Source organism: Protopterus annectens, chromosome 11.part0 (genome assembly GCF_019279795.1).
Source record: "Protopterus annectens isolate FY-2018-M chromosome 11.part0, PAN1.0, whole genome shotgun sequence".
Classification (NCBI taxonomy): Eukaryota; Metazoa; Chordata; order Ceratodontiformes; family Protopteridae; genus Protopterus; species Protopterus annectens.
In genome coordinates, this window is record NC_056745.1 from 1,562,661,051 (window position 1) to 1,562,684,542 (window position 23,492).

Sequence of the window (23,492 nt, forward strand, 5' to 3'; positions counted from 1 at the left end):
TCAAAATGACTGCTTTATTATCTTATGTTCTTTTTGCTAACCTGTATTATCCTTATGTTAGGTTTGTAGGTAGGTACTAGGCTATCTGCCTGAAGGCATTTATAAGTCTAGCCAGAATTGTGTTGGCTTTTGCCGCCCCCTTAGATTAGTTCCCTGTGCCTCTGTCCAGCAGAGCCATTGAAGTTATCCCCGGGGTAAACTTTCTATTTCCCATCCACTCGTTAAGGTTTCTCTTGAAGAGTGTTAGCGAGGAGCTCTGCCTAATGTAGACTGGAATCTTGTTCCAAAGCATGGGAAGTCTTTGGGACAGGAATCTATCCCTCCAGCATGTCCTATTTATTGTTGTGGTGAGGTTTAGATCCCTAGAGCATGTGGCTCGAGGGGATATGGTTTTCTTTAGGTGGAGCATGTCCATCAATTCTGGTTTGGACATGGCCTTGTATGTCAGGCATATAGATCACCTCTGAGTAGACGGTATGCAACTGAGTACAGCTGGAGTTTCTTCAGTCGTGCTGCATAAGGCATCTGTTTGAGGCCAGTGATCCCCTCTTGGTGAGGTACTTCTGTGGTCTTTCCAGCTGTTGCAGGTGTCTTGTAATGTACATCCAAAATGGGGCATTGTACTCCATGATGGGTCTGATGAGTGATGCGTACAGGGGCACAATGACCTCTTTTGATCTGGATACAAACCCTTTTGTGATTAGGTGGGCCACATAGAAGGATTTTCTAATCACTTTGGCAATGTGATTATCAAAGGAGAGATTACTATCTACTTGGGTCCCCAGATCCCTTATTACGTCTTCTGTATTTAGGGGGCTACCACCTATGTGGTAGTTTGTGGGTACTTTTTTTCCAAAGGGGATGACTATGCACTTTTTGGCATTTAGCTTGAGGCCATGGTTTTGACACCAGGTATCTATCTCAGTGAGACTCTTTTGGAGGATGTCTGTGTCAGCCAGAGAGTCAATTATAGCCCCTAGTTTGCAGTCTGTGAGCTTGGTCAGCCATAGACGACCTGTGCTTGCCTGTACCTCAGAGAAATGTATGCCGAACAGGAGGGGTCCTAGGACTGAGCCCTGGGGAACGCCACTTGTAATCGGTTTAGAGTTAGACCTAGCTCCCGCAACTCTTACCATGTGGGTTCTGTCAGTGAGCCAGTTGGCAACCCATCTCGTGACATTCAGGCTGGTGAGGTGTCTATAATACCAGAATGGGGAATGGTGTCGAAGGCCTTTGCGAGGTCTAGGTAGGCTGTGTGGACCACCTTTCCCTTGTCTATAGCCTTGGTAACTGTCAGTCCACCAGGTTTAGCAGGCATGATCTGCCCTTAACAAAGCCAAACTGGGTAGGGTCCAGTGTTTGGAGGTTCCCAATGTCTCTGTTAATGAGATCCATGATGATGCACTCTGTAGCCTTGCCGACCAAGCTAGTCAGGCTTATAGTGCGATAGTTCTCTGGGTCTGTTGTGGCTCCACCTTTGTGGAGCAGAATAACCGTTGCTGTGCGCCACTCTATGGGCACGTAGCCTGTGGAGAGGCTGAGTTTGAACAGTGTGTTTAGGTGAGGGGTTAGTTCATCTTTGAGCTTGTGTAGGACACAGCCTGGGACACCGTCCGGTCTCATTGATGCTGTGTTTTTGGCTTTGGAGAGGGCTGTTTTAACCTGAGTGTCTGTGATTTCAGGGGCACTACATTCTTCTGGTATGGTTATGGGCCCTTTTGGGGGTGAGAGGGGTGTGAAGCTTGCACTGAACCTGTCTGCCAGGATGTTGGCAATATCGGTCGGTTCAGTGTATTTTGTGCCATTCTGCACTAGCTCTGTGCAAATCTGAGAATTGCCACTTAAATTCTTGACATAGCTAAAGAATGCTAGCTAAAGAATGCCTTGTGGTTATCTTTGCAGTCCTTGGCAATTTTTCTTTCAAAGATAGCCTTGGATGATTTTTTGAGGGATCGTAGTTTCTTGGTGATACTGATCAAGGATGTCTTCCCTTCTTGGGATTTTACTCTTTTCTGTACTAGTTTCCTCCTTCCATTGTATAGCTTGTTTATGGCAGGGGTCCACCAGACTGGTTTCCTTTTCTTGGAGGAGCGAGTCTTGGTTTTGCTTGGGATAGCACAATCCATGTTTTCTTGTAGGTGCCTTAATGTAAGTGCATTAGTAAAGGATTTTGCAGCTTGGACAGCGTTATCCTTTAGCATAGGGGCTTTGAAACTTTCCACCTCGGTCTTAAGTAACGTGAAGTTTGCTTTTGAAAAGTTTTTCACGGTGGTTTCTTTGACTGGGGGTGGGGCTGGAATGTGGATATCCAGAGTGATTAGTTTATGGTCAGATCTAACCAGCGAGGGGTTGACCTCCAGTGTGGAACACCAGTCGCCCAAGTTGGTGATGACCAGGTCCAGTATGTTGTCACCTCTGGTGGGGGTGTTGACCAGTTGATCAAGGGCATTGGAGTTTTAAATTCTAGGAAATTTTGGGCAAGGGAGTTATTACTTGAGTAGTTCTCCCAGTTAATGTTTGGGTAATTGAAATCACCCAATATCAGGGTGTTTGGTAGGACCTTTATGCTTCCCACTGTTTCCAGAAATGCGGAATGGGAGTCCTGGGCCACGGTGGATGATCTGTAGCAAGCTACAATTTGAATTGCAGTTTTGCCCGTTAGTTGCACGTGGATGATCTCTGAAGCATCATGCTGTGCCACTAACCTGGAGGTGTGGGTATCCTTGATGAATATGGATACGCCCCCGCCTTTTCTATTTCGGTCCGGATTTTGTGGCCGAAATGTATGGTATGAGTTATAGCCTGGTAGTGCTGGAGTGCTCTCTGGAGCCTTAAACCAGGTATCTGTTACTGCACATATATCTATTTTCTCCATACTGAGGAGTGCCTCGAGTGCGTGCATTTTGAGGTTTAGACTTCTGGCATTGAGCAGCATTACCCTCAGTTTTTTGTTACTTATGCTATTTATGGCGGTGGGTTTGTCTTTTGAGCCTTGCCTAAAAAAGGCACTATGGGGGTGGCAAGAGCCTTGGCCAGTATTCGAAAGCCTAAGGGTGACATGTGCAAGCCATCCTAAGGGTGCCAGGTGCAAGCAGTCTCTAGCGAAGCAGAGAATGTCATCCCAGGCTGACAGACACTGGATCCCCTTCGAATGACACCAGAAGCTTAGCCAATTGTTGAAATTGATAATTTTATTACCATGGCATCATTCTTGGTGAGGGCAGGATGCTACTCAAGGTCAGGGTCATACCGACCTGGGCTACGTGATCAGAGAGCTCTTCCATGTCTCTTTTCATGTAGGAGGTATGGCTCAGGTCATTCACACCAACATGGAAAATGAGAGTCGTATTTGTACTTGTTCTGGAGTGATCTGAGTGCTTGTGTTATGTGGCGGATCCTTTCACCTGACAGGCAGCTAACAGTAACCTTCTCCTTGTTCAGCCTAGTGAGTGGGACGTCAGAGTCACCTATTACTATTATGTTGGGTATGTTATTTTGCCTTAAGGGCTGTGATTGCGTGCCACACTGGTTTTGTGAAGCATGTGTTTCATGGTCTGTGTTGGGGGGGTGGAGGTTGCTTGGGTGTCCGCTTTGGAGGTCTCTGTTCCTTTTGCAGATTTTTATTTAGAGCCTCCGAATATGTTTTCATTTGTTTGTGTGTTTGTCAGTGCTGGTTTCATGGGTCTATGTGAGACTGGTGGTTTGATGCAAGTAGTTCCCTTCTCCGCTTGACCTGTCTGGTCCAGTCTTGGGTTGAGAGAGCTTAGCCTCCAGTTTGGCTGTATAATTGCATCACTCGTATGTATTAGTGTTTGGTGGTTGGAGGAGCGGGTTGTCTGTTTATATGAGGCAGTTGTAACTTTGCCTCAAAATGCCAGATTCACCAGTTGGACCGGAGCGTACACCTGAAAATGACCTTTGGACATGCCTGGATAGGTACAGTGAACTGTTTTACCGATTGGCCGGTAAGGTCGAATAGAGAGCCTTGTCCTTCTCTACAGTATTAGGGGGTCTAGTGTTGAGGTTTATTAGTGCTTGCTATGAGTTTTGAGCAAGTGTTGGGTCGAGAAGTGAATGGTTTGAGTGCTTAAGTCGAAAGTTTGTCTAGTTCCAAGGGAAAAATTTCAGAGTAGACTTTGTGGAGCCGGGAATAGTTATAGCTACCCAGTGTGCAAAACCACACAAGTGTGGGTTTTATTGCAGGGAAATAAAAAGATAAATTTGCCCAAAATGGCCAATAAACTATTAATTTCTGGGCAGAAACCACTCCTCCAGGGACAGATATGCTGCTCAAAGCTCCCCTCTCTAACAGGTGAACAGAGACACTTCCTTCTATCCAAGTAAGGTATGGGCAAACACAGAAACTTGTAACACAGACCTGAATTCAGCACTAACCTGAAAACTGGACTGTACTAGCTTAGAAAGGCGGGAAAAAAAGTTGTTTTTTTTTTTTTTTTTTTTTCAGAAAATAAAGCAGATACAATCCAAAAAACACTTTAAATGCACAGAAATGGCCATCACACTTGAGTGTGTCACCTACAACAGTTAAACAGGTAATTTAAACACAAAAACAACTTTGTTAAAGTGCAGGCAGTAAAATAAGTACAATATGTAGTTGAAACAAGCTTTTTAAATCACAGAAACTCTAAAAATTCGTCGTTTTAGGTGGAAGTATCTAAAGGCAGCAAGAAAATGCAGAAAAATGATACTTATTTCTTTAACAGCATACTTTTCCAGTGTTTAAAATTTATATTATAATTAACTTTTTATGCAAAGCTTTTCTTCCCCAGGCCCCTGCTGAAAAAGGTCACTCACTGCTCAGTTGGACTTTCCTGGTAAACAAATAAGCAAATGCAGTATAAAAAATATCTTATTTCACTAAAATAGTGTGGTAAGCTGAGTTTTTCAAGAGTGTTTGCGCAATGTTCCGTGTACAGCTTCTCCTGCTGTACATTTGTGGTGCTTTTTATAAATGTAAATATTTATATATAAAATATTGCTACGATTCAAAAAGCTTGATGTTGATAGTGCTTGTTGGGAGTGGACTTTATGTAGATGGAGCTTTGCTTGTTTGCTTGCTGTAGTGTTCTTCAGTCAAGTTAACTGTATAGTAATGTCAGCTTTGTTCATCCTTTTGGAGATGAATCGTTAGAACTAGCTGTGCATCTTTGCAATTTTATTGCACATCGAAGATAAATGCATTTAACATAATTTATTTTTAGGCACAGCTGAGAGCCTTCATTCCAGAAATGTTGAAGTATTCTACAGGCAGAGGAAAGCCAGGTTGGGGAAAGGAGAGCTGCAAACCAATATGGTGGCCTGAGGACATTCCATGGGCAAATGTTCGGAGTGATGTACGCACAGAAGAACAGAAACAAAGGGTAAGGCAGATGCTAGTTGTGTATCCCCCAAAACTGTGTTACAAATTAAAGTTCTGTTGAATCCAATGCATTTGACAGCTTAGGCACCAATGTTTCGGAATAATTTTCACACCAAATATATCATGTGTTTTCTGGCATATCCGCATTATATTAAACCTGTACACTTCATATAGTCAAGGTTTTCTAGAATTTTCTTTAGGATTGGTATTTTGGAATTTTGGTTGTAGTTCTGTTTTGTAGTTTTCTTCTAATTTTTAAACCGTATGTCTTCCTGTAGTTATTACTTTCCCCTCATATTGTGTATAACTCTGTGCTCTGTTTGTCTTGGGGCATTTGTTTTAGTCTGCTGGTGGTACTAACATAACAGTCTGTCCATTGTAGTTCATCTTCAGCCTTAAATTCCTTCAAATTTTTTATCTCATTTGTTGAGTTCAGGCAGTTCAGCGTCTTACAGTATTCTAAAGAACAGTGACCTTCTACTTTATGGGTTTTGTTCCATTCTGAGCTGTTGATGACCTGGGTTCAACAAGTGATATTTAAAATTCAAGGGTTAGCTAGGGGGTGGTATTGAACAGCCAATAACAGTCTTACATTGAGAAGTGAGGACTGCAGGCGCTACAGTAGTACCCCTTTGTTGCATGCCTTTTGTGTAAGCCTTAGATTGGCATATATCACAGAGAAGGGAGTGGAATTTATAAGGAAGCTTGTGCATGCAGGGTTCGTTAGTTTAGGGTGTTCCATAACACTATAGTGGACTGTACATTACCTTGGCACTAACAAGTTATTAAGGGCTTGTGACCAATCCCTAGAGGGCACGTTAGTGTGTTAAAGGTGAGGTGATGAGTCTTAGGAATGGGTCCAGGAAACTAGATCGATTAGTTGAAAGGGTCTGAGTATTTTTACAACCATAGCTGTGTTGAATAAGCACTAACCCTAATGTAGGTTTTCCAGAATCTCTGTCCATATGTGGCTTCTACTCTGTCCATATGTGGCTTCTACTGTTTTTTCTGTCCAGAGAAAGAGTTTAATAGTATGTAGACCTACTCTATTCCATCTCCAAGAGGGCTGTTGGAAAACTTGGGTGGCAAGCCATAGGGACAATACCAGGTAATTGCATCCATAATTTGGAAGAGTCAGAACACTTTTATATTGTCAAAAACTTGTTTTCAGGATTACAGTGGAGCTGGTGCCATTCCTGACATTGTGGGTGTAGGGGAGATTGCTAGTCCTGGATAGGACTTTTCCCCTTGGGACAAAATGTTTTCTTCAGAAAGTGGTGTTGCAGTCTTCCTTAAATCTGTCCATTCAATTTCTTTTTTCTATACAGGAGCAGAATCTAAGAGAGAATGGTGATATGTTACATGATGGCTGTGCACCATCAACTCAAGTTCTGCCTGAAGCAGTTGCATGAATTCAGGAAGACTGAACAACTTTTCACCATTTTCATACTGTGAAGTGGTTTAGTAGTTGCCAAGTAAAGTCCAGCTGGATTCTTGCTAGCATGTTCTTTTGCTAACAGGCAATGAGCTGCTGATTGAAAAGTGCTGCTGTCAAATACCCTCCCACTAAGGGAATGGCTGCTTCTAGTGTGTGCTTCAAGAACAACTGCATTTTTGTTGTTTGTGTTTTGGCCAGTTGATAATTTTTTCACACTGCACCTTTACCGATCATCATTCCTTGGACTGTGACTCCGTGCTTGATGGGAATGGACTTTGATGTGAAAGCTTGTTTGATATACTGTTAATCAGTGGAGTGTAAGGTATAGTTATCGTAATAAGACCCTCTCCAGTAGTTCTCACATACCCTCCCACTGTCCCTCCTTGCCTGGATATTTTTCCCATCTAGTAGCTGCTGTTCGACTTCTGAGTTGGGCAGGCAGGTATATTGGCATAACCTTTTAGTAGTGCAGGTGGTGGGTTTTCTCATTTCACAGGGAGTTTTTTAGTTGTTGAACCAGTTGGCTCAGGAGCTAGGCTGTCATAATATAAGACTGTCTGATGTTACAGCGTGCACCATTGAGGGTTATGTACCCCCACCACCAACCAAACACAAGACCGTCAGTGAAAAATAGCTGAATTTGTGTAGAAAGCATAGTAATCCAGTGTTAGAGGATGTCCTGGCAGAACACCTGATGTATCTGTTATTTTAATGACCATTATAGACGTTTCTTCCAAGTCATAGTTTTCTTTTCTCAGAGAGTTATGCGTCTGTAAATGCTCACATTCATTCAGTCAGGCATTCATGCTCTCATTACCCACTTAATCACCAGTATTGGGTTATGATGGAGTGGTTGCAAGATTCAGAAGTTCTGTCTGAATGGGGCAGCAGCCCATCACGGAGCACTCTCTCTCTCGTGCGCACACACACACACACACACACACACACACACACACACACACACACACACATACACACATATATGACATTTTATTGGCTCACCAGTTCACTTACAGTAGATGTTCTTCATGTTTCACTGTTGCAGTCATCACACTTGGGTTATCTGCCTGCAGGCAGCCCTCAGTCAGCCCGAATACCAGAGTCTTGGGATTTCCGCTTCAGATGCTGTCGTCTCATCCATGATGTCAGGAGTATAAAACATGCAGCCGACGCCATTACATCAGTTTTTCTTGCCACGTGTGAGCCCGAAGCAGAAGCAGTTCGAAAGTGCCGGTCGGCAGCTAACTGAAATTTTTGGTTTTCGAGCTTCAAACCTGAAATCTTCTAAAGCTAAGTACCCTGTTGGGGATCTTTTTTTCTTGCTCTAACTGATGTCCGAAAAAGTTAACAATTGTCTTGCCTGTGGAAAGCAAATACCTCACAGAGATTTTCATTCTTACTGCATCACCTGTTTAGGTGCAGACCACGATGTCCCACCCTGTCGATTTTTGTGCCTTGTTCAACGCCTGAACTATTTATCATCGGGCTGTTTTTTGTCTCAATTCTTTTGCTCTTGTTCTCCGTATTCTGAAATGGCGTCTGTAAGCCAACTGACTACCGACCTTCCGAAAAAACGCAAAGATAGAGACAGACCGCATAGGCCCAAAACTGCCGACGATGCTTCCGTTAAGCTAGTAAGTCAGTCTGCCGATACTCAGTGAGGTGCTTTCACAGCCCCTGTTACCCACTTCTGCAGATTCCCAGGCCTCTACTGAGACCAATTTGGAGTCTGGTATGCCGCGAGATGCTTCTTCGACTAAGGAACCTGTGGATGTCTCTACCTTGGATGGGTCCAGAGCCGCTGTGCAGGCACTGGCTTCTGAGGGTGTATTCAGACCTTCTGATGTTCATATTTAAACCGACTACTTCTTTAATGACTAAATCTACCGAATTTCTCAGACCCAGAGTTCGCACAACGCCTAAGAAACTGACGGCCAAAGCACATTCTTAAGCTCTCATGCCACAGAAACAAATGCTTAGAATGGCTGAAGACCATATTACTTTAATTAGGGGAAGCCAGCCTTCCCCCTCTAAAAGACAAAGAATTGGGTTTCCTTCAGATTCTTCAGACCATGAGTCTGATGACTCTGACCCCTGTGATTACCAGGACATACCCTTATCTACCTATAAGGACGCTGATCCAGAGGAGTCAATTTCCTCAACCCCCCCGAGGGCATATCTTTCGGTGAAACCTTGCATACCCTAAGAGCATTTCCGCTGGGAATGCCAGGACTACCCGCAGTCCAAAAAGAGATTCAGGGAATTTTTAGACTTGTCTCAGCATAGGCCTCTAGCTTTACTACTGTCCTGGATGTTGTAGACAATGTCTTCATGGAATCCAACCTTACCCCTGATACTTTGCCACCTGCTCCTAGAAAGCCTGACAGATACTACAGAGTACCTGACTCTCACAAATTTCTCTTTAAAAATCCCACTGTGGATCCAGTGACCATTTCCCAGGGACCTAAAGGTATTAAGGCTTCTACAGCCAAAAACCCTACCCCTTCGGACAGGGATTCCAGGGCTCTAGACAGATTGGGTAAGAAAGTATATACCTTTGGAACTCTTGCCATCAGGGCTTTAAATTGCCAGTTTTGCATGTTGAAGTACCAGCAGCATATTGATCTAATTAAACAAAAAATGTTGATTCCTGATTGTGCAGAAAATAAGGACTTACAAGACTTAATGCATTCTGCAAACCAAGTTGGTAAACATATTTTGCAGTGTGGTTTTGATGCCTTAGAAGCATTTTGCAGGGCTGCTGTCACTGGGTCTGTTCTGCAAAGGCATGCTTGGCTGAAGGAACAAATCTTGCCAGACCATGTCAAGGCAAAATTACTTGATGCTCTATTAAACCAAGACTGTTTGTTTGGCTCTAAAGCAGAAGAAGTTTTTAAAAAGATGGAAGAAAAAGCTAAATCCATGCAAACTGTTAAAGATTTCTTACAGGTACAGCCACCTAGATTCAGTAGGCATTGGCCTTCAAAGAAATTGGTTCTTTCCAGTCCCTTCCAGACCTTCTCAGCCCAAACCCAGGGGCAATAGACTACGAAGACTGCAGTCTCAGGGTATGCACAGATCTAAACAATAGAGTGCTCCCTCCTCAAAAACTGGGAGTGGTAAGCCACCCCCCTATGGAAAAAGTTCACAATGACTTGTCCTTAACCCTTCCCAGCCATGACCAAGTACTTGCACCCCTAGGAGGAAAACTCGCCCTGCATGCAAAAAACTGGGGAGTATATTACTCGGGACCGATGGGTCTTAAACATTGTATCCCAGGGATACAGATTCTATTTCCACTCTCTGCCAACCCCAAGCGGATTGCCAGACCTTCCTCCAAACCAGTGGACAGAGGCCCAAAAGCAAGTACTTTCTTTTCTCAGTATCAGGGCTATTCAACCTTTGCCAACAGAGCAAAGGTGTGATTGTTAGCAACAGAGCAAAGGGGACAGGGTTTCTACTCCAGGCTGTTCCTGCTGCCCAGGAAAGAGAACTCTTGGAGCCCTATTCTGGATCTGTCAACCCTAAACACCTTCCTGGTGGTACCAAAATTCAAAATGCTTACACTCCAGCAGCTCCTTCCTATATTAGCCAAGGACTCCTGGCTAGTCACCCTAGATTTAAAAGAAGCTTATCTGCACATCCCCATAAGGGAATCTTGCAGGAAATGTCTACGTTTCAGGGCAGGCTCTCTATGCACCATCAGTTATCTGGACTTCCCTTTGGCTTATCTATTGCGAACAGGGTATTCACAAAGTGCCTGGCTCCAGCCGTTGCTTACTGCAGGCAGATAAATATTCAAATTTACCCATACTTGGATGATTGCCTGATGCAGGCAGACAGTCAGGAATTGCTACTTCAGCACCTGACCTTTGTAAAGAGACTCCTAAGTTCTCTGGGGTATACCATCAACGAAAAGAAATCACATCTGGTACCTAGCCAAAAGATTGTATTCCTGGGAACATGCTTGAATACAACTTCCCAGATGGCATTCCTCACTCCAGAAAAGCAGGTTTATTTGACAACTTATTTTAAATGACTGGCCACCCAAACCCAGCTATCTGCAAGAAAAATACTGCAAGCCCTAGGGTTCATGGTCTCATGTATTCTACTGATTCCATGTGCAAGACTGCATATGAGGAAACTCCAATGGTACTTAAAGGGTGTCAACATTCCTAGGACCTGGAAGCAGTGATTCCTATCATTCCTTGCCTAAGGACAGAGCTCCTTTGGTGGGCAGAGGCTTGCAACCATAACAAGGGACTCCCTTTCTCACAACTCCCTGCTGTCCAAGCTCTGACAACAGACGCATCAGACTATGCATGGGGGGCTCACATGGCAGGCAAATGCATTCAAGGCAAATGGGGCCCAGGACAAATTCACCTGCATATCAATCAAAAAGAAATTTTAGCTGTACAGAATGCACTGACAGCTGTCAGATACCTTATCCTGCTAGGACAACTCCTGATAAAGACAAGACAACACCACAGTTATGTGGTACATAAACAAGCAGGGGGGAACTCACTCCTACCCACTCTGCAGGTTAGCCATGACACTAGAACACAGCCTTAAGCAACCAAGTGCACCTGCAAGTTCAATTCCTGCCAAGCAAACAAAATTCACTGGCAGACGACTTAAGCAGAAATCTGATGTACCCACAAGAGTGGAAAATGGAACCAAACTCATTCAGACTTCTAATACACAGGTGGGGGACACCAGAGGTGGACCTCTTTGCGTCCCCCCAAAACCATCAACTAAACAAATTTTTCACCAGAATTCCCCACAGCCAAGCTTGGAAAGTGGATTCCCTATCCTTCACATGGGAAAACCTCTCAATGTATGCCTTTTCCCCTCTGCCCCTCCTTTCAAAGGTACTCCTCAAGATCAAACAGGACAGGCCAAGGACAAATCCTTATTGCACCAGACTGGCCACACCAGCACTGGTACCCACTCCTACGCAGTCTGACAGCAGTGCCACCCTGGCACCTACAGCAGACCCCCTCTCTGCTGTCCAGTAGGAGGGACAGATTTTGCATCCTCAGCTGCAAACCCTGAACCTGGCAGACTGGCTTATTCCCTGAATACATCATCAGCAGCCCTCAGCAAACCGGTGTCTGATGTTATCCTTGAGGCCAGGAGGCCCAGTACTAGGAAATCCTATTCAGAAAAGTGGAATAGATAGTGTTCTTGGAGCCAGTCTCAAGGGAAGGACACAGCCATGCCCTCCTTGCCTCAAATCCTAGATTATCTAGCAGAGCTGCTCCACAAGGGCCTCTCCTTCTCATCAATTAAGATTGATGCCTCTACCATCTCAGCTCATTATAATACTGAGCTACCCCTCTTCTCTCACCCTCTGATCAAACAGTTCCTGAGAGGAGCTAACAGTTTAAGACCCCCGAGGAAGAGCTCCCACTCCTGACTGGGACCTTAACTTTGTACTAGAGAAGCTCATGCTTCCCCTTTTTGAGCCTGCTGCTACAGCAGAGTTAAAATTCCTCTCTTGGAAAACAGCCTTACTGCTAGCCATCACTTCAGCAAGAAGAGTGTCTGAGTTACAAGCCCTTATGGCTGTGGAACCCTTCATTATCTTCCATGCGGACAGGGTTTCCCTCAAGACTAACCCATCTTTTATGCCCAAGGTGGTATCCAGTGTGACTTTAAACCAATCCATCCATTTGCCAACCCTTTCCCCTAATCCTAAGAATAAAGGGGAAAGGATCCTGCACTCCTTGGACGTGCACATACAGCTCGGGTTCTACCTTGACAGGACTAAACCTTTCAGAAAATCTGACCAGCTGCTGGCCAGCTTTGCTACAGGGTCAGAGGGCAAGGCCATTTCGAAACAAACAATTTCTAAATGGATAGCACACTGCATCCATTTCTGCTACAAACACCATGGAAAACCTACCCCACAGGGGATCAGGCCTCATTCCACTAGGGCTACCTCAACCTCTACAGCTTATCTCAGGGGAGTCCCTACCAGGGACATCCTGGAAGCTGCAACCTGAAGTTCTGTACACACCTTCACCAATCATTACCACTTACCTATCTTTTCCAAATCCATAGCTGGATTTGCCACAGCAGTCTTACAAGGCCTGCTAGCCAGCCCTACTACTACTTGACTGCCTCCACCCTTCCTCAGCTTTGGGAATCAACCCAAGTGTGATGACTGCAACAGTGAAACACGAAGAACATAGTACAGTTGTGTACACTTACCATAAATGTAGCTGTTCGAGCGTATTCACTGTTGCAGTCCTGGTTACCCTCTCTCCAGCCCCGTGTCTTTCTATACTTTCTACCTATCCTCTTTTTTGGCCATATCTTATGGAAATGGTATTTACTTTTTACTGGAGGTGTTCCACACCATTTGATTGCTTCCTGTTTTGGGGGCTCCTGACATCTGGGGCAAGAAAAACTGATGTAATGGCATCAACTGCATGTTTTATACCCCTGATGACCTGACGTCATGAATGAGGCGACAGCATCCGACGCAGAAATCCCAAGACTCTGGTATTCGGGCCGACTGAGGGCTACCTGCAGGGAGATAACCCAAGTGTGATGACTGGAACAGTGAATACACTCGAACATCTACATTTATGGTATGTGTACACAACTGTACTTTCTTTAGGATATGTAAGGAAACCGGAGCACCAGATAAAACCTATACAGAAACAGGGGAGATATGCAGGCCCTGTGCAAAATGCACTCCCAGCAAGCCCGTTGAAGTGGCAACAGTAATTGGTGCACTGCTCTACTGTCTAATAAAAATTCAATATATTTATTTTTATTTATTTTACATTTGTTGACCGGGCTAGTCCAACTGGATATATGTCCATTTTCAGTAGAGGCCCGGGGAGAAAAGCTCCACAAGATAAACAACCAATACATAAGGACAATGATATTTACAAAAGACATTTGAACTATTAATTAGAAAGTCACACAAAACATGCCAAAAAATGAGAAATGTAGAGAATGTACTTTATAAGCAATACTTGAACACACTCGTACTATAAAATTTACACACAAGTCCTAAAAAAGTAGGCTGGTTCAGTTGATAAGACAGACACTATATACATATGTATATGCCCTCAGTAAGATAAGTGATAAAAATTATGTTATATTGGGTAGGGCATCTCTGCACCTTCTGCAAAACTGTATTCCTTAGAAATATTTTAATGCATGACTTTTTCCCAGGAATGTGCCATATTCCTTTTTAAGGAACATGCTTTGTATTTGAAGTCATTCCTGCATGGATTATATACACCCAGTTTGTTTGTTGTAGCTGTTCAACCGTGTAATATACCTACCCTTGTAATGCCCTGGTACACATTGTGGTGTTTTAACAAAGTTGCAGGATGGTTCAGAAAAAGTATTACATAAGTAACCCAAGAAGAGATGCTTCCTTTTTGTTGCTTTACTTTAGATATAGTAGACTGCTTTTCAGCTTTGGTGATCATATTTGACTTGAATTTTTCAGAGATGTGGTTTCGTGAGTTTTCTTGATTTTGTCTGCCATGTAGTTTGGTAGTAGTCCATATTTCTATAGACTGTTTTATCTACTGTTTTGCACTGCTTTGGTTGTTTTTGTGTTGAGGACCTAACATAACCCAGTATTTTTCCTCCTTTGGGGCACAAAATACACTTATGAAAGAAGATCATCCCTATTTCCACAATTTTCTGCTTCTAATGATAGCCTGTCCCCTCTCAACAAGGCAGAATTGTCTAGGGAACACTGTGTTCTAACTACATGGTTAAATGGAACAATCTTTTCTTTGCATTCATCTCCAAAATGGATAATTTACATTTTGTTTGTAAACATAGAAATCTGGATTTTAATTAACAGTTTAAAGTGGCATAATCTTGTTTTTGACTTTGCTTACAAATTATGCTGGAATTTCTTTTTTGACTGTTTGTGCTGTGTAAAAGTGCATGGTCACAGAAGGCATTCCTGAGCTATGCAAAACGGAAACTATTATAAGCCATTTTGGAAGTGCTAGTGAAACTCATTTTTGAGGTCCATAGTAAAGTACAAGTATTAATTTAGTATGCCTTTCAAGGGAGGTATATGTGCCGTATGCAGTAAAGCAGGAAAGCACTGAGTGTTTTCTCCTTGGGATGCAGTTCATCTGTAGCACATTGAATATGTAGAAAATGGGTGTAGTTTTTATTTATTTTGTTGTTGGCCAATGGTGCTCAAGTCTTGCTCCCTAACAGATACCCTGGTAGTCCAGGTTGGCTTCTGAACAGTGGACCACAGACTGCATAAACAGATGCCCAAAATCACTTTTTTGAGAGTTGACTGGCTAGATGTAGTTCATGTAAATGAAGTCATGTTGTGTCTGAATGCTTTTTAATATGCCTTTGAAAATGTAGACGACTTTCGTATGATATAACGTTAAATTAAGTAGGAAGAAGACTAATCAGATTCAAAACTTGATTTCCTTACTTAGGTTTCGTGGACACAAGCATTGCGGACAATTGTTAAGAACTGTTACAAACAGCATGGTCGTGAAGATCTGTTGTATGCATTTGAGGATCAGCAAACTCCACAGCAAACAACCCACAGCATTGCCCATCTGGTACCTTCACAAACAGTAGTACAGACCATCAGCAACCCTGATGGCACTGTCTCTCTTATACAGGTAAGTTGAATCTTTACATATTGCTCAGTTGCAGACTACTTCATCTGTTAAAGAAATTTGTCAGCTGATTTGAGCTACTGAGTTTATCTGTGCTGCAGATTTTTTCCTTCGGCTATGAAAAGCACATATCCTGCTTGAACTTCTGTATTAACATTATGATTCTAAGCACCCCTTTTTGCTACTCTGTAGAGGTTATACTGTGCATTTGCATCTCTTCATAGGTAGTTATTTAGGCACACATTCAAGGAAACCATTAAGGAGCTAGCCCACATTCCCAGCTACTGCAGAGAACTTGCTTGGTTAAGTGACTTTCCCAGGGTCAAACAGCTGGCAAATAAAGGCTGAGGGAATCAAACCCTGTACTACAGAAAGTAGCTTAGCAGTTTATAGCCTTAATTCTTCATGCTAACTCCAGGCTAAGTTTTGTTTATAAGAAGTTTCGTCATGCAGTCAACAGTGTTTTGGAGAAGAAAAATGTTTTGACATAAAATAATTTTGAGGCTCCTTTCCAGCTTTGCCTGGGTCATGGTCACCTCATTCATAACCATATCCAGGTACATTACTGTTCTGTGGCACTTGCACATTTCTCTTTTTTGAAAGGCTTGTAGGACAAGCAGAACACTTCAACTGTTCTGCTGAAGATCCTTGATTGGTCTAGGATCTTCTGGGTTTTGAACCCCTTGTTACTTGAGCCATAACAACAAAGGATTCCTAATGGACACCTTTTTGGAAATGTTCCTGTTGCATGTCTTAGTAAAATATGCAGGAGGCAGGTCCCTTCTCTTTTTGCCATTTGTGAAAATGTTAAAATCAGGCTGGCTTTGTCATATTTTTATTAGATTAATTTTCAGTTGTGGTCATGTGACTTCTGTTAGATAATTCATCAAGTTTATCACCAAATGAGGGACATCTAGGTTGTCCATCATACTCACAGATGTACTTTGTTGAGTTTAATCATTGCATCCTTCTCAGAGGTGTTCTATTAGTCTTAACAAATATCAGTGAGCTCCAGGAAAGTTCACATGCTGCTCAAAATAAATACATCGATAAAACAAAAATCAGTAAATAAAACCAAAATCTATGACTTTAACAAGTCTTTTGAGGAGAGAGTGGCAGTTTTGTGAAAAGGGTTAAGGCTATGAATGGCATATGAATTTCATCTGTTATTCCTCAGTTTGACTTCCTTAGTCTCCATTTGCTATTTTGTGCCTGATTTAACAAAAAAAATATCTTTGAAACAAGGCTGCAGGTTTTTTTTTTTTTTTGAACCATGTGTTTTTTTCATGTATGACGTAGACCATGTTACATTTATATAAATGACAATAAACCATAGTGACACAACTGTAGCTACAAACATTATGCATTCCAAACCGTGTGACACACCTGTAGCTGCAAACATTATACATTACTTTTAACATATCCAGTCATTGTTCGTCAGCCATTACATAGCTCATTCAAATCCTGCCTTCTTTTAAACCTTGCTACTCCTCTGCAAGTATTGATGCTACAGTTCCCATTTTTTCCTCTGTGATTTGCTCCAACCCTTATATAAAGATCCCAGTTCAGTTGTTTTAACTCTGTTACTATATCACTTCTAGTAAAGTTGGTTTAGAGTTTGATTTCCATTTTCTAGTAATTGCTTTTTTGGCAGCCATCATAATTAGACTTGGCAAGGCCTTACTATGTCTAGGCAGTTCTGAGTTTGTATCGTAGCTCAAAAAAATAATTTCCCTAGTCACTCCAACTTGCTTACCCAGCTTCTCTGACAGAGCAGTCTGCAGGGAATCTCTAAACCCTACAATTCATTAAACTCCCAGAAAATATGTTCCCAGTTACCTCTTCCTGCCCCATCACACCTCCCACATTTACTGTCTGCCTGAGGAAAAAATTTGAAGTCTGCTTGGGGTATAAAAATACCTATGTAAACACTTCCAGGCAAAGATCCTAAATCTTCTAGATTTTGTTGCATGTTTGGGAGCCATACATGTACCCCCCATTGTTTCTTTGTGAATTGCTTATCTAGTCTTACTTTCCAGTCCTCCCTAACCCCTCTGATTGATTCTTATAATTATCATGCAGCATTTTATATGCTCTACTAATTATTCCTTTCTTAATGGCAACTTCTGTTCTAGATTCTGCTTAAAACAATACCAGTACTGATCTTTCGTTTAGGACTCCCCTATTTCTTTCTGTTTGCGTATACTCTGATATCAATCCTTGATATGGAAGGCAATCTTTAGCCAGCAGTCCATATAAGTCCTTGGCATCTTCCCATTCTATTACCTTTCTCTCTCTCTCTCTAGTTATTTGCTCCCAGTACCTTGGTTCCTTTGCCAGTTTTCTCCAATACATTACCGCTCCCTCTTGCCTATTATCTGTATCCCTAATTGCAGTCATTCCTATTGGCAGAATCTCCTTTCTCCAGTCCAGTGTTGGCTTAGTTCTTAGAAGGCCTTCTGCTACTTTATGAATATAATATTCTGTATGATTTTGTTGTTCTCCTTAAAGATTTGCATCCAGAATCTCAGTCTCTCTGTAGTACTTGAGCTTCCCCCAATTTCACCATCATCATCATCTCGTTTCACTTTGAGTTATAGTTTTCTGCTTGTGCTATGTATAGGAGCCTTAACTGTGTTGCTCTGAAATACCCCTTCAGCTCTGGTTCTGCTGGAAGAATAAGCTTATTCCTCTTGACTCTTGCTGTCTAGCCCTCCCAGATAAATTTCTTCAGCTGTTTAAGGCTGCAGATTTTGTTGTCAGCAACTCTTTAGAGGAGCTCTTTGCAGATACAAGCAAGAAGTGTTCCAGTGATGTGCTTTGTTTTTGCAGTAGCTTGCTGTTCGTGTTTGGTTCCTCTGTTTTCTTACTTCGTGCTGAGGTTTCAACATACTGAACTCACCTGAGCTTGGATTAAAAAAAAAAAATAGTATTGCATGAACTCAATTACTTGCATACTTGCAACACAGGTGTCCAAGCTCATGAGCAGTACAGGCAAATGCAGCATTACTCACGGGGCTGCTTGCTTTTATTCCCACTCCAAGGTCATTGCATCTTAAAGTAAGAGCAGTTAATGACTGCATTGTGAAGGCTGCCTTGTTTTTTCTCTCTCTCTCCAGGAGGCTGTGTGATTGGACCACATCTAGTAAGCCGACACGAACAATAACCCCTTTCTTACATATGTCTCTCTGAACAGTAACATGAGCAGTTAAAACTCAAGTGTTTATACTGGGCAGCTGTGACACGAGCTTGAGTGATCACTAGCAAATGACTTTCAGTTGCATGCTAATATTATCTTTGTTCCATGATTTTGCACCCCTTACAAAGTACTGATTGTTGGGGCATCTTGTCAGTATGTTCTTTTTTTGTATGGAAAGAAAACGTTGTGGAAGGTGAACTATGTGCGACCTTGCCCTTAGCAGAGTTCCATCAGCAATATGAAGAATACAGTATGATGTCGGTAACATTTGTTTATCATATCTGAATCTTCCAACTAATGATCTTACAGAAGTCTCAAGACTTTTCTACTCTAGTAGTGTGTTTCCATCTGCTTTGTGAAGTTTTGTATATCTGAAGTGAGCAGATGCATTCTCTTTGACTGACAGGATTAAAGCCAACAGGCCTTCCTTTAAACATTGCCAGCCTGCTGACCCCTGCCACATCCATAATGCATTGTCAGACCAGTTCCTCCTTGAATGTATTTTTCACTGTGACTGTTGCACTCAATTAAGATATGACAGTGGGCCAAATATTTGGATTTTTGGAAGCGCAGACCAAAATTTACTTCAAATCGACAAACCAAAAAGCAAACTAAGACAAAATCTTTACAGCTACTCCCCTGCCTTCTCTTGGAACAAACTTCCACTGGATGTTAGCTATATTAAGCAACCAAAACAATTCAAAACCGCTACCAAGAACTATCTAAAAAGCATCTGGACCTGCCACTGCAGACATCCTCCTTAACCAACTACCTTGCCTCTTCATCTGTCTCCTGCCTACTTCTCCCACCTCACCTCTTCAGCTGTCTCCTGCCTACTTCTCCCACCTCACCTCTTCAGCTGTCTCCTGCCTACTTCTCCCACGTCACCTCTTCAGCTGTCTCCTACCTACTTCTCCCACCTCACCTCTTCAGCTGTCCCGTACCTACTTTTCCCACCTCACCTCTTCAGCTGTCTCCTACCTCTTCTCCCACCTCACCTCTTCAGATGTCTCCTACCTACCTCTCCCACCTCACCTCTTCAGCTGTCTCCTGCCTACTTCTCCCACCTCACCGCTTCAGCTGCCTACTTCTCCCACCTCCTTTCTCATCCGCGTACTCAACAACAATAACCCTGAATTCCACTTCTAACTAGCTTAGACTACCTCCATTAAACTGCCCAGTCAAATAGCTTTATTCTTTGTTGCCATGTAGCTACATCCTTAGTACATACATACATACATGCATACATACAAATATTTCCAGCGTGGGCATTAATGCCCTTCTACTTGCCAATATACCAAAACACTTGGTCCCATAATAAGTATCCAGGCTGTTCTTATTGACAGTATGTTGGATAACTTTAGTGACTGTGATAGCATACTTGTGTCAGCTTGTATAAGTTTGTATGTAACCTAGAAACCAAGTAGCTACATCATTAGTGACGGTATTATTTTAAACTTTGTGTAAGTCTGTATATAACCTAGGTGTTTTTATATTAGTAGTTGTAAATTTTTAATCAATGTTCTAACTTGTTGAATACTTTGTTATGCTTCTTATATGTGCCTTGGGCCTCCTCTGAAAAAGGGCGACAGCTTAGTTGGACTAACCCAGTCAACAAATGTCAAATAAATAAATAAAAATAATGTAAATCTTTTTTACTGCATGCATTTACCAGTTTCTGTTGCTGAAGGGTATCCTGAGTACATTTCTCTAGTTATCAACCGCAAAAAGTCAGCATGTTCTATATTTTTTTAGCTAAATTCTTTGTGTAACCTCACTTTTCCTGTCTCCATCTTGACATGCATGGCACATCATGGATATTAGGGCTTTAGTTTGGTGTTGCTAGGTTTTTTCAGCAAAGTTGTAATTTTTTGCTTTTCTTTAGACTGTGTTCTTTGATGCAAGTTTCTAAGTTTGACTTTAGAGCTCCTTTTGGGAGTTTTAGGCATCTGTAGTTATCTTTCCTGAGCAGTGGTTGTTTGATTTTTTTTTTTCCCCTTTTTGACAGTTTGCATGTTTACTTATGGCAATTTAAGCTACTTGTTGCAACTCTGTTATGGAAGGCAGAGTCAAAAGCTTTTAAGGGATGCAAGTCTGATAACATAATTCCTCCTCATTGCAAATACTTGTGCTTGGTCTGTCTTGGGGCAGTATAGTTTAATGCTTATTGCAACATGTGATTCTTTCAACTATTTTGTAGTGGAGGGCAGGAAAAACAGGTTGTATTTGGCTGATTTGAGATGTGTAAATCCTTCAACTCTTTTTTTTTTACTGGGAAGAAAAAACAAAGAGCAGATTTTATTTGACAGAATGCAAAAAAAGTGCCCCTCTGTCCATCATTTTGGGCCTTGGCCTAGAGTGCAGATGCTCAACAGCCCCCATATTGAGCCTGGTAAAAGAGGAGTTTGAATACCCAAGACAAGGAAATATGCCTCTCCACTTGTACAGTATTCCTGTATCTGTGTTGTTAGAGCTGCCTTCTGAGAAAAGTGGGAGGAAAGTGCGCATATCCATTGGACATGGAGGTCCATAACATTTTGTCTTCTAGGCTGTCTTGCTGGATGTCCATAACATTTTTCTTCTGCTATACTGTCTTTCTCCAAGACATTTGGTTGCGTTAGTGTCCTAGAAATTGACTACAGCAAGGTGGTGGCGGTAGTAGTACAAGTTATTCCTGGAATTGCTCAACAAATTTTGGGCTGAGGTTTTTCTCTCACTGTTTTGATATTGAGTTGGCTAGAGCCTCTGATATCAAGTTTCCCAGCAGCTGCACATTTCTTGTTGGCCCCTTTGCCAGCTCTAGTCACCCTGAGTTCAGGCTTTTAGCCACATGCCCTAATGTTGTTAATGGCGGATGTGTCAGCAGGTGGAATGCCGTTGGGTAACACCATTGATGGCCCAGGTGTTGACACTATTGCCTTCAGTGTCTGGGTCATTGTTGGACTTGGGGCATTAGTGTCATTAGGAGCGACCTGTTAACCCCAGCACTAGGTTCACTAGGATCAGCCTTCTGTCCCTCAAGGTCAGCACCCTAGCTGTCACAACTTGACTTTGGCCATGAAGCTCAGGCCCCTTGTTACTGGCCTCAGCCCCAATGGTCTTTTGCCATGACAGAAGGATTTTGACCCTGTCCACCTCAGCAGGTGTAGTTTGCTGACCACCTTGATGCCTCACTTTGACCTCCTTGATGCTTACCTAGAATATATTCTCAGTATCTTGGTCAAATCTAGCTGTCTCTGCATCTTGGTCAGGTCTAGTTGCATCCTCCCTCCCTTTTCCTGCTCAAGGCAGAGGGACAGGTATAGATCCTTGTAGGATATTTGTAACTGATCTAGAATGTGTTCAGCTTCCTTCTCCTTGGAGGAGTCCTTCCTGAGACGAGGAAGGAAGCATGAATGCAAGGGGTATCAAGCAGGCTTCTCTCAGGATCCTCTCTCCCATACGAAACATTGATGAGGATGATGGTTCACTTCCATCCCCCCCAGTGATTCCAAGTTTGGTGAGATATTCTAAATTATTTGGCAAAAGGCAGGATGGTTCACAAAATCACCATCCTCTCATCAGCATCTACTGAAGGATGCCTTCTGGTGTTCCCACTCATTTTCCTGGACAGTTTCCCAGTTGACAAAATAGTACAGCTGGTATTGCAGTCAATATGGGGAAAACCCTGATATTAAGGTACTTATCCTGGGAAGATCAGACAAGATCTTTTGCTCTTCAAGGACTTGGAGATGTAGGGTGGAAATTCCCAAGGCCGCCTCTATTGTGCCAGAGACGAAAGACTCCCACTCCACAGAACCCTGTTACCCATCTACTGACTAAAGTTTCAAGAGTGATTGGCAGTTTCAGGAAGTGTGTCCATGCATCCGCTTTCATTTTAAGGGCAGTCAATTATGTATCACATGCAGTCCGGTTTTGGCGAGTACTTACTGATGAGCCATGAATGTAACTAGATGATGTGCCATATGGCCACCTGAAGATAAATTTGGCATCTGAACTGGCAGCTAACCTCACCATGCAGTTTGCTCATAATTCAGCAGGTGGTGAAACAAGCTGCAGCTGCCAACATTGTGCACTGCCATGCCTGGTACACTTTGAGAATTTTGCTGAAGATACAGAAGTGACCTTTTTTGAAGACCCCCTTTGATTGCACAATGTTTCTGGCCAGCATAGCTGGAGAATGTGGAAGAGTGCGAAATAGTCATCGCATTTGATGTGAAAGTCCCACTTTCATTTCTGATCTTCAGTTCCTCACATAATCATTTTGATTGGGACCTTTAACAACGACAGAACTAAAATCTACAGAAAGTCATTACAAATAAATCTGAACCAAAAATGTAGAGTGGAGTAAAATCTGTGTTAGTAATAAGTGATTATTTTAACCAAAATTAAATCTTTTGGTGATTTTAACAAAAATGTTCATATGAACAGGAAGAATTCAGCATTAATGGTCAATGTCTCTATCCACTTCTGTGTTGTGTTTTCCCACCTTTGATTGTATGTTTGCTAATTTTGATGTCCTTCTGTGTTTAGGTGGGAACAGGTGCTACCGTTGCTACACTGGCTGATGCCTCTGAACTACCTACTACAGTCACTGTTGCACAAGTCAACTACTCTACTGTGACAGACGGAGAGGTAAGGGGTAGATTGATGATTATTTGTGTTAAAATAATAACCATGTACATTTACTATCTTTAAATATTAGAAAACGGGAAGGTAAGAAATAAAGGTTATAGGCAGGTAAGAAATAAAGTTTATATGGTATACAACATTGTAGAAGTCAGTTACACTAAGGGCCTCACTGAAGCTCACCACACATACAAGTTGTCCAAGTCA

The 23,492-nt window shown here is 42.5% G+C and overlaps 1 protein-coding gene across 7 annotated transcripts in view; it reads left to right on the top strand.

Annotated features, from left to right (window-relative positions):
* The window catches only part of NRF1 (nuclear respiratory factor 1), an 840,475-nt gene that overhangs the window by 393,735 nt on the left and 423,248 nt on the right, over positions 1–23,492 (top strand). For all 7 annotated transcript variants that reach the window (XM_044088840.1, XM_044088845.1, XM_044088844.1 and 4 more), the window contains exons 6-8: positions 5,223–5,381; positions 15,269–15,460; positions 23,190–23,291. In XM_044088840.1, coding sequence (XP_043944775.1) covers positions 5,223–5,381; positions 15,269–15,460; positions 23,190–23,291 — 453 coding nt within the window. The remainder of the gene's footprint in view (positions 1–5,222; positions 5,382–15,268; positions 15,461–23,189; positions 23,292–23,492) is intronic.